The 12,247-nt window shown below is 36.9% G+C and overlaps 1 protein-coding gene across 1 annotated transcript; it reads left to right on the top strand.

Moving 5' to 3' along the window:
* The first annotated feature begins 1,052 nt into the window (after positions 1-1,052).
* On the top strand, positions 1,053-9,968 carry LOC107264872 (acyl-CoA-binding domain-containing protein 4). Its single transcript, XM_015733614.2, has 7 exons — positions 1,053-1,071; positions 5,955-6,063; positions 7,361-7,554; positions 7,956-8,118; positions 8,270-8,418; positions 9,182-9,535; positions 9,646-9,968. The coding sequence occupies exons 2-7, from the start codon at positions 6,003-6,005 to the stop codon at positions 9,787-9,789; spliced, it is 1,065 nt and encodes a 354-aa protein (XP_015589100.1). The 5' UTR covers positions 1,053-1,071; positions 5,955-6,002; the 3' UTR covers positions 9,790-9,968.
* The last annotated feature ends 2,279 nt before the right edge of the window (positions 9,969-12,247 follow it).

Genomic DNA, 12,247 nt, shown 5'->3' with positions numbered 1-12,247 from the left:
ATACCGTGATTGGAATTGGAAGAAGCAAGAATGATCAGAAAGTGCATCGTGCCTGCTTGAATCACAATGGTACGAATTTGCCTTTGGAAATCTCACAGGGGTTACAAATAAATTCAGTAGAAAAGTTATGACACAAGCAAAAATTGACTGTATACGTTAGTATATCTGCTGTGAAAGATTTTTCATTGGAAATTCCTACACTCAAATCGGAAAAAGTCTTTTTACAAAGAGAGTTGGACCTTGTAAAACCAATTTCATATAGTGATGCACCATAAATTCAACAAGTGCAAAAGAGAAAAAATATTTATACTATTGAACTTAGCTACGAAAAAAATTCTACTTGTGTAGATATTTCATTTTTTGTACTTGTCCATAGGTATTTTCATCAAGTTAAAAGTTTTCAGTATTGTGACAGGAAAATAATTTTATCTTTCCCCTCGACGTCACCGCTCCCCTGAAACTCCTCGAGCGCTCGTAGGGACAAACTTACGAGTAAGGTATAATTGTCGAAATAGGATTTATGTCATTTGTGTTATTTATGGTAACGTAAGGTACTTATATTACCTGCAATTTAATTTATTATATGTCAATAATAATCGTTGAACTAGCGGGTCTATTGCTTACTCATATAAGGTATCGCGCGAGAGCGACAAAGAGACAACCTATGGTTGGCCCGGTAGTTTGACAAAGACACTGGAGGACTGAATGCGCATGCGCCGGAATATTGATTTGCCAGTCCGAGCGCCGGCAACGGGCCACGTGGTCAAGCAACAAATGAGCAGGTAAAATAGGCATCGCCTAATGCTAACTTACTTCTATTTCGTCAATTGAACAGCGAGGAAGTCAGCCCTCGAGGAGTCTCGCCATCGTAATTTGTCTGTCTCATTTATATTGAAATTTGTGTGAACTTGGAACTATTGAAATTGAATTATTGTGAACCTGATATAATTGGATTATTGGATTGAACAATTGGAAATATTGGATATATATATTGAAATACTGAAATACTGAATTGACTGGAAATAATATTGAAGGATTGAATATTATAATCGACGATTGTCGACGTTGCAAGTAAGTCCAATTAATAAATCTATATTCTCTTTTCGAACACTGTGTCTTTGGCTTTGCAATCTCTTTTCCTTGGGTCGTCCAATTACCCACCTTGTGACCGTCTCATGGCTCGGTTAGCCCATAATTATTTTGAAGAAAGTTTATTAGTTCTTAAAACAAACTGGCGTTCAACATATTAAAACTTATTACTTTAGAGCCCTGGCAGCCAATGACCTAGGCCGCGCCAGGTGAATATATATTCAGGTTGTCTAGTGTGACAAGAAATATATCGATCTCAGTATATACACAATTATAGCATCATTCAATTTTCATGACTTTTAGGTGAATTGGTCTATTTAACTTCAGTTTTTTAAATCATCAATTCTTTATTTGTTTAACTTTAAATTTAGATTGTTACATTTTATTTAATTAGCATCGCATCGGTTTTTTGTGTGTAACTTTCGTTTTGAATCGGAGATAAGAGGTGATAAGAGCTTGCAGTGAATTTATGAATGCGCATGCATGCGCTGTTTCAGCTGGCTTCTTCGACACTAGCGCTTGCGGGCAAAATTGTCCACTTTACGGTTATGATCTACAACATGGTGAGGATAGAGAAGTGTCCAGACTTGTATACAAGATCCTGGTCCTCCCCGTGCGCACTGCTTTATCCTCATCGACATACAGGGTTAGTCAGTAGAAACGCACCAGCAGATGTTAGCCGCAAGTGGCCGACACGGCAGTGTGGCCTCTTCAAAAAATGACATGTGAGTGTGACCGATTCCCATAAGCGCAAACTGACAGTTCGCATAGCAATATGGTTTTTGAAATATTTCAATAGTTAGGTTACTGAAATAATTAATTAATATTGTAATGTATAGTACTGAACTGCTCACTGTAGCCGCAGAATGTATAACCGGGAATAGAAAGAGAGAGCAAATTGTAAGGACCGTTCTGTCCTTCTCTTGGGCAGGAGCGGAATCAGGAATAAGGGAACCCCACGCAGTACAATGTATGTCTCATGATGAACTTTATTTATATATTTTATAAGTTTAAGAATTGATTTAATCTTATGTTAACCATAAAATTTAAGGTTATATTTCTACTGTACTTACTTGTAAAAGTTTATCGTATTTGGCTTAAAGTATACGTCTCGCGATAGCCCACACATAACACAATGAATCATCATTTTTTAATATTGAATTTTTATAAACTCAACTACCATAAAGCAATCACGACAATTGAAATTTGACTGATGGATTTGACTCACCGAGGCTTCTGTCTCCAAGATTCGACTGTAACAACGTACATTATAGATGTGCGGAGTAATCTTTCACATGGTTCTTATTTTGTATATTACAGTCCTGAACCCCTTCCGTCCAGAAAACTTTCGACCAATAGAAAAATGATAGAAAAGGAAAGAACGATCCTTACGATTTGCTCTCTCTTTCTATTCCCGGTTACACTTTCTGCGGCAACAGTGAGCAGTCCATTACTATATGTCGATGCTTATCCCATAGATATAGAAAAGACATAGATGTAGTGTAAACTGATATTTTAGGCAAGGGGCGTGAGGCAAAATGAGGAGGGGGAGTTCTCTTGGAACGATAGACCCGCGACGAAGCTTACGTAGCACTTATACATCACTGCGCTTGCTTCCAATAGTAACCAATCACAAATAGGCTCAGTGTACCTCGCCACCCCTCCCTGGACGGCTTCCCCCCGCAGGGTTATGCTACATCTATGTCTTTTCTATATCTATGGCGTATCCCAGCTTAAACTTTTTCAGAGACTGTACAGTGTGTGATAGAGCAGGCTGCTACGTTCATCTGTGTCCTTGCTATTCATGCTGTGTCCTTGCAGAGAGAGATACCCTCTGCGCGGCCCCCACCACTACCGTTCGGGTTCCAGTATGGTTAGAGTTCAGTGGTTCAAAACACTAGCATTGGCAGCAGTGGGTTGAAACTCAATGCTTTCTTAACCTCAGTGAGGTTAGCCGGGCAATTTTAACTTTTTAACTTTTTATCATACCAAATCGATTGGTGGTCGTTTCGTGGTCATTGGTGGCCTAATAAAAACATTTGGTGGTCAGTCATTCTTTTATAATCAATAATCAAAATTTGACCTTGAAGTTAGCCGAAATTTTTTTTTGTCAACGAATTAAGTTTTTCAGGTGCTCAATCGATGCGTAATCGTTTGATGGTAACGAATATCATAATTAAAATGTTTGGTGGCCGTTAGTTTTCGTAAAAAATTAAAAAAACGATTGCAGTGTCCCCACCTATTGACTGGATATGGGTGTAGGAATACACATTTACGGTCGATAAAACAGATATTTCTGAACAGATTCTCCCTTTGAAAGAATTAATCAATGCAAGAACGCTAGCCCATGATTGATAGTCTATTTAAAACATTTGGTGGTCATCAATTAATACACGAGGTATGAAAAGTCATACCTCCGCTGCACGGCGAGCACCAAAGGCTGTGATTGGCTGAGAAATGGATACAGGTGTATCATGTCGAAACACATTTTACGTGATAAAACTTATAATTCTAAACCGATTTTGCTCGGCATGGTCCCGTTCGAAGCAGAAACACTAGCCGACGATTGGTAGTCTAATTAAAACATTTTGTGGTCATCACTTAATGCACGAGGTATGAAGAGTCATACCTCCGCTGTACGGCGAGCACCAAAGGCTGTGATTGGCTGAGAAATGGATACAGGTGTATCATGTCGAAACACATTTTACGTGATAAAACTTATAATTCTAAACCGATTTTGCTCGGCATGGTCCCGTTCGAAGCAGAAACACTAGCCGACGATTGGTAGTCTAATTAAAACATTTTGTGGTCATCACTTAATGCACGAGGTATGAAGAGTCATACCTCCGCTGTACGGCTTACGTTATAAAACTTATAATTCTAAACCGATTTTGCTCGGCATGGTCCTATCAAAAAGTAATGCATCTCCGTAAAGTTAGTCGGGCAACTTTGACTTATCGAATTTCTGTACTTGCACATCGATTGTTAGTCATTTGTTATTGATTGTTAGACTAATTAAAACATTTGTTAAATAATAGTTTTTTTGCAATAACGAAAATAAATTTTAGTGTTAAGTTAGCCGAAAAATATTGATTTTTTCACAGTTTTTGTTTCGAAATGGGTGCAATCGATGTGGAATCGTTTGTTAATCCCGAATAAACTAATTAAAAAATTTGTCAGAAAACGATTTCGCTTAAAATAGCGAAAAACCATCTACCGTCTCGCTGGCCGGGAGTGGGGGTAAGGCATGGAATATGCGATGTGAAGATAGCCGGAAATATAATTTTTCTTCACAGTTTTCGTTTCTAAACGGGTGCATTCGATGTGGAATCTTTTGTTAGTCCCGAATAAACTAATAAAAACATTTGTTATATCACGTTTCACCTAAAATAGCGAAAAACCGTCTGCCGTTTGGATGGCCAGGAGTGGGGGTAAGACATGGAATATGCGATGTGAAGATAGCCAAAAATATAATTAAGGCGTCAACATTGCAAGCTAATGTGTTTTAAAAAAAAAAAAACTAATACCTTGGGGTGTGACAGCATTGGAATTCTTAGCTGATCTAACCTAACCTAACAAATGTTTTTATTAGTTTATTCGGGACTAACAAACGATTCCACATCGATTGGACCCATTTCGAAACAAAAACTGTGAAGAAAAATTATATTTCCGGCTATCTTCACATCGCATATTCCATGCCTTACCCCAACTCCCGGCCAGCGAGACGGTAGATGGTTTTTCGCTATTTTAAACGAAATCGTCATCTAACAAATGTTTTAATTAGTCTAACAATCAATAACAAATGACTAACAATCGATGTGCAAGTACAGAAATTCGGTAAGTCGAAGTTGCCCGGCTAACTTTACGGAAGTCAATTAAGGTTGTGTTCCGTAACACACTGTAAGCACTTACAGCATGGCGCTGATAAAGTATGCTGTAAAAGTGTTCCGAAATGATGTGTTTAGAACCATGCTTGAGGTCCACAGCACCTCTGGTGGACAAACCAGGCGGCTTGTTTTTCCCCAGACGAGAAGCATCTAGGGAACTTAGTTTCATATAGTTTTAAGGAATGAGTGAGTTTGAACACGAGGCAGTTAATTGTTCTTTGTCGGTGATACGCAATTATTAATAATAAAAAGAAACTTTGATCTTGAAGACTTGGTGTTCCAATAAACCGATTATGTCACCTATCTGCACCCTGGATTGCCGTGAATAAACAGATGTGACGTAGTATGAAGCACTGGTAGCGCAGTAAAACGGAACGGTATAGTAAGTACATGAATCATGGTAGAAAAATTACAGTTACGAGGTGTCGGTCATTAAATGGCTTGGCATACTATTATATATTTTAAAAAATAATAGCAGAAGATAATTTTATATTCAATATTCGTCTGTGCGTCGATTAACGCTATTTCTACCATCGATGCCGCCACTTTATAAGTATGAATCTGCCTCACCTCTGGGGCTGTAGTAACCGCAGCATGGAACTTAGCCTCGTACGAGGCACAAAAAATTCAAATAATAATTTCGCGCTACTAAAACTAGTATGCTGCAACGAATTTCGGAACACATTTTACAGTACTGCCAGTGCTTACAGTGTGTTACAGAACACACCCTAAGAAGTGGAGGGGAGTATCCCAGTGTCAGCCCACTGATTGGCAGTCTCCCTACTCATCCCTAACTGAACTGGCAGGTTGACTGTCACCAATCGTTCTGCAGCGATTGTTCGGTCCGTATTGTGTTCGCTCTTGGCCAACTTGGCATATTGTTTATCGCTGCAGTGCCTGTTGTTTGTTCCTTCGTAATTTTTTGCTGATAGTGAGTAAGAATACAATAAGGAAAGATACATTTTTTTTTTGTAAAAGGCCTTCTTCAGCCGGAGTAGTTTTCTGATACGCGAACGACTATTCAGTATGACAACCAAGGAAAAGTTTGATGCAGCTGTAAACGTCATTAGGAATTTGCCGAAAAATGGTAAGTTACAGCGTTTCTTGTTCACCTTCGGTTCAACTAAAATAGAGTGTACTTTTCACTGCCCGCGACGTAGAAATGCACTTCACGGACTGGTTCCTTACTTATTTTTAGTAGAGTGTTTTTAAACAAATATTTGTATACATTATTTTATCAACTTCCTATTCAGGTCATGACACTTTATTATATTATGTCTGAATCGCATTTATATCATTGATAAAGTAGTTCCAATTTTAGTTTGTTCTGTAAATTTCATTAAGATTCCTTTATTAGTTTGGCCATAGTTTACTGTGTGAATATAAACTTGCTGGAAGTTTCATTCTGCGATTACTGACTGACCAAAGGGCAAAGTTTACTATGCAAGATCCATGATGCTAGTTGCTAACACTGAGAATAATTAAATGTTTCTATGTACCCAATGGAATAATTATAAAAATAAATATCACTGAAAGTTATGTGATTAATTTTACAGAGAATTTGATTAAGATTACTTGTTATTACTTATGGTTCTTTAATAAGAACAATAATATGTTCTAAAAGACTTATCAATGTCTTCAATATACTTATACAGAATCTTCAGTGAAAGCAGAGATTTTATAACTAAAAAACTGCTTTATCATATGCCTTACATATTAATAGAAAGTCTGAATAATATATAATTATCAGAGTAAATTAAAGAAACAAACAGCATTTTTTACTTTAACTTCATTTATAATCTGATGGATGTGTATTATATTGATATGGTTTTTTGACAGATCAAAACCAATGAAGTCTCTAGCAAGCCACACATGGCTCTCTATCAAATTTTTCTTACAAAATATACATATGCCTAGGTTTGCAATTAATTGTATTTGATTTCTCTATTGTAGCATATATTTCTAGATTTTTATGAAAACCCATGTGTTGTTTGTTAAGGATTACATTTTTTACAAACTATCAAAAAACACATTGAACTCGTGGACTATAGTCTATCAGACCAGTATTACAGAGTAAAGGTTAATTAAGTTTTAACTGTTTTTGGGGCAACTGATCTTATGTTTTGGTAATAATACTGATTAAAATATGCTCAATTTATCATAATGCTCTCAACACTAGAATGCAACGAAGTATCAAGTAAAAGTTTACATAATCTTTTAAGCAGAGTATTCTAATTTGACAATTTATTAATGTAAAGCATCAGCCCATATTAAACCAGCCACAATCTCTATATTTCAGCCTTAAGTAATTACCTAATGACCATTCTTACAGTGCTAAAATTGCTGTTATACTCTTTAAAATTTGTTGTACATTTATGTTACAGGAGCATATCAACCCAGTAACGACCTGATGTTACGTTTCTATGCATACTATAAACAAGCCACAGAAGGACCATGCCAGAGTCCTAGACCAGCTTTTTGGGAGGTTGTAAGAAGAGCAAAGTGGGATGCGTGGGCACGACTTGGCAATATGAGCAGTAATGAAGCAATGGAGAATTATGTAGATGAACTAAAGAAGGTATCACTTTTTTCCCAATAAATAAGTAATAAATACGACTTTAGGATACTCCATTAGCGATGCACTCGACGCGTGTGTACATATTTGATAAGAACAAATTTCTACCATAACACTATTCGTTGATGTATGTCTGCATAAATACCTTCGAAAATATAGATGACGTTTTTCTACAAATGTACTAAGGTGGATGACCTAGTCATCGGCCATGTACCAGTAATTGTCAGTTGTGTTATAATACTGTAGATTTTGCTATAGTCAAAGCACACATTGACGATTACTGGTACATGGTCGATGATTGAGCCATCCTCTCTATTATAGTCTTATAAAAGTTATGATTCTTTTATCCGGAATAGTTAGCATATGTCAATAGTGATTTTAAAGGTAATTCTTTTGTTTCTCAGATAGTCGAAACGATGTCTTATACAGATAACGTGGCTAATTTTCTGGGTAGCCTGGATTCCTTCTATGAAAGTGTCCCTGTAGAACACTTGGAACTATTGGTGGGTCCAGTTATTCAGAGGATGCGCTCACAGCCTGGTTCACCACTTTCTGGCTCTCCTATAGGTTCATACATTACTTATATCTAGAAAGTATTTAAAAATAATAATATGATTATTGAGCAGATTTTGAATGATGATATGTACTTGTGGAAAAAGAATGTTCCCATGTAATGAAATATCTGATTGATCGACTCTGCCGACAATTTTTTTTCAAGGTTCTAGGGAAACTTCACCACATAGAGTGTGCTCCGCTTCACGACATATTACTAGCAGCCTGGAAACCAGTCCAGCAAGTAGCCACAGTGCGAGTCCCTTACCGCCTGACACAGATGGAGAGGAGGAAGTGTTTATAGACACTGTAGAAGTGAGTATCATTAACGTCTTGATTATAATTTCTATGGGACTAAAAAAACATTAGTAATTTTTAGATATGACCGCATAAAGCATGTAGGAGTATCTTATATATTCCTTATCGCTAAAAAAGACGATGTTGGATGTATATGCACATACGCGCACAGACGCATGCCATATTCAATTGTTATTTAAAATTGAATCAACTGGATTTTTGAAAAAATCAAGTTTCAGACATTGATGAGTAACTATTATTAGCAATTATTTAGCATTGCTAATTATAAGATTACATATGCTCAAAAGTATGTTTTTGGCCAACACAAATCCGTAAGATTTGACGGCTTAATGATACACGTCCATATCTAAACACCTGTATTAATTAACATCTTACTTAGTTTGATTACATTGTGTTTTTATTTTTGATTATTCAATGCAAACTGTTAAGATCTTTTTGTGTATACGACTATGAAGTAGAAACGAGAGTAACAAGTACTGCTTTTTTAATTACATATCAATGAGGCAGATATAATCATAATATTATTTACGATGCTAACGTAGCTGTATTTCTCAGCAATGACTATTTATATTTGATAAGCGCTTTTTTTCAAATTAATTGCATTCATATAGTGAGAAAATTAATATTAACACTTAGTCAACCGAATTGGTAAAACATACAGTTCGCTCTAGTGCGCGCGGTTGGCTAAGTGTTGATATTAACCTGGTCTTTGACCTCTTTTGGAGTATTAAGAGAAACAACAAAATTTATCATGTTATAGGCTCCAGAAAGAATACCAAAGGAAATGTTAAAAACATCGTCGTCGAATCAAACAATGTCAACAGTTAATCTCCATGATAACTCCAACGGTCAAGCTATCATAAACAAAGAAACGTCTGCTGCATTAACAAATGGCTATGCGGAAACGAATGGGCATGTTTCAGAGTCACAAATACTTCTTGAGATTAAGCAAGATCGAAGTCGTCCGAGAGTGAAAAAAGATGACAAGAAGAATGCTGAATTTTTGTGCCAAATAGCTATTACTGTCCAAAACTTACAAAAAGACTTGGACAGGATAACAACCAGGGTTCGTAGCTTAGAAGGTCAGGCTCTGAATGCATTATCGCCACAAAAAGTAAGCACCATGTTATATTTTTTATTTTGCCTAAAAACTTGATGATAGTTCTCCTTGTAATATATTTGGAATGTGACCTCCATTAACTTTACTTTAATTTTTTTTGCTAGGAACAGGTAATAAGAAGTAATTATCCGAAGTGGTGGCCGCTACCGGAGTGTTCACCACGGATGTTTGCCTTCTTAATCTTCTGGCCTTTCGCGGCGCAAGCTGTTACTTCTTTTGGTCATCGCTATCGTCAGAGAAAATTGTGATTTTGTAAATAAATTATACGAGATTATTTAGCTTTAACGTATCAACTGAAGTTGATTCTACCGTGGAAGTCAAATGGAAGTTGGTGCATTTGAATTTAGCTCAGTCGCGATGTACCGTAATAATCGCTGAAATTGCATTAAGTAATAACACCAATTTTTCTTTGGCAATCATTGCGGGGGGTGGGGGCATTGTTAGTCTAAATCCAGATTTTTGGGAATCCACCCTTGTCGCTTCATTCGCCAGAAGTGGACTCCCGAAAATCTGGATTTAGACTAACAATGACCCCCGAATTGGCGAAGAAAAGTTGCTGTTATTAATTATTGCAATTTTTAATGTACATAGCGACTGAGTTAATTGAATTATGTTGTATATTCTAAGTTACAAGTTTATCATTGTGGCGTGGTTAAATGTCTTGAAGACTGTGGGTTTAAAATATAGTGAGATTTCATGAGTATGCTATACTGTGTTCGTACAAATATGTGCACTCTAGCCGCAATGATTTGACTAATAAAAGACAGTGTAAATGTCACTTACAATTAGTAATATAGATATACTTTAGTTTTCCTACAAAGAAAATGGTAGTACATTCCTTTTAAAATTATTCGAAGTGTTTTAAATGATGCAGGATTTATTTTATATTTATTTTAGTTATTTATTCAGGAACGATGGCTGAGTGCAATTACTACCATGAACAAATTCGAGAATGACAAAATTCAATATGTAACTTCTGAAATCACAAGACGCGTTTGATATTTCACTATATTTTATATCCTGAATTTGGCCTCCAAAAAGAGCTATAATACTTTTCTATAATATACAGAATAATGAAAGCAATCTCTCTGTACATAACTGTTTTAGATTTATATTATAAATACAATACGGACTGGTTTCTAAGGTTAATTCTATATACAGAAAAATATATAATAAACCGGATATTGTAATACATATTGTAACGTTCCGCTTCCTATACAGCATTTTATATCCATAGGATATCCATGATATGTCTACGATATCTAAAGTGAATATCCACTAGATACCTATATCCAATTATGGATATCCTATAGATATCCCTAGGATATCCAAAGTTTCCACTTTTAGAAATTTAAATTTTTTGTTGGCCTTGTTGTGCCGTAACGTCTCGGTGACGAAGGAGTTCGTTCGAGAGGTTAGGGCTAAGGTAATTTTTTGGGATCGTTGCCGGTTAAGGAGTTAGAACTCGCGTGAATACAACAAAACAGAGAAGGTTTATTGAAAAAATCAAGAGCGTTGTACAGTAGGTCGACGTACGTCGACTTCGAAAATATAGGCACCGTTCGGTCCTCCTATTTCCTGTACCGAGTCTACTCCACGAGACCACCTTATCCGTTCGGATTTTAATTGTAGACTGTAGATTTTCGGATGTGCAGCTATAAGCTGGACTTCCGAAAAGTGATTATTGTGCGATTTTTAGATTTCCACATATTGGTTGCCAGGCCGCCTTTAGTACTGACTTAGCGCATTGCTGCACGCGTGAACTACTTGGCCTGGCGTTTGTCAATGGGGTCAGGAGACTCCCAGCACAACAGCCTGGAAAAATTTTTGAGCCTCTTACTCCAAAGTGTGCGTCTCATGAATAGAAAATTATATAATGCTCACAAGAACATTAGTAGTGTATCATATTTTATTTTGGGAGCTCGGCGCTAGCCCCGAACTTGTCGGTCGTGAATCTGCTACCTCGATCACTAGGCTACGGCCGCTCCCTACAAAAATTACTTCAGTAGGCATATTATTCACTACATAAGATCAATCAGTTCGTACACGTGCTGATCCATGGCATTTGGAGGAATATGGAATAGGAAAGAATAAATGGTGAGAGAGTAACCAATTAAGCACCTTACAAAGCTATACTATTGGTCAATCTGATAATATTCCGCTAGTGCCAACGAATAGCGAAACTTTCATATGACGACGTAAAACTTGAAATACAAGATGTTTAATTGGAAAGCAAGATTCTTTTGTTACTACTTTGATTTTTTTAAAGATATGTTAATGCAGAACAAACTACTAAAGGCTATTCTACAATGCAACGGAACACGTAACACGGAACATATAAGCGGCACGATATTCAATTGTATATTTACCTAATTCCATTGGATCCTTCAATCAAGAAGGAGAAAATCGTTTTTAAAACCGAGCGTTTACTAAGTCTACGATTTTTATGACGTCTTGGACATAGCAACCAGAGATGAGTAGGGAGATTGCCAATGAGCCTGTTTTTGGCAGAGATGAGTGGGGAGATGTACAACGCTCCGGTTTTAGGCAATACCAAAAGCATGGCGCTAAATCGTAGCGGCGAGTCCGGGAGTAGGATTTCGTGATCATCGCCTCTGTCGATGTTACAGATTTCGCGTAGCCGCGCGGGTCATGATCATCGTTCCAGCCGATATTGCAGTCAGCGAAAATGAATGGATTGCTCGG

This window comes from Cephus cinctus, unplaced genomic scaffold (genome assembly GCF_000341935.2).
Source record: "Cephus cinctus unplaced genomic scaffold, Ccin1 Ccin1_scaffold0200, whole genome shotgun sequence".
NCBI lineage: Eukaryota > Metazoa > Arthropoda > Insecta > Hymenoptera > Cephidae > Cephus > Cephus cinctus.
This window is presented reverse-complemented; position numbering and strand designations above follow the sequence as displayed.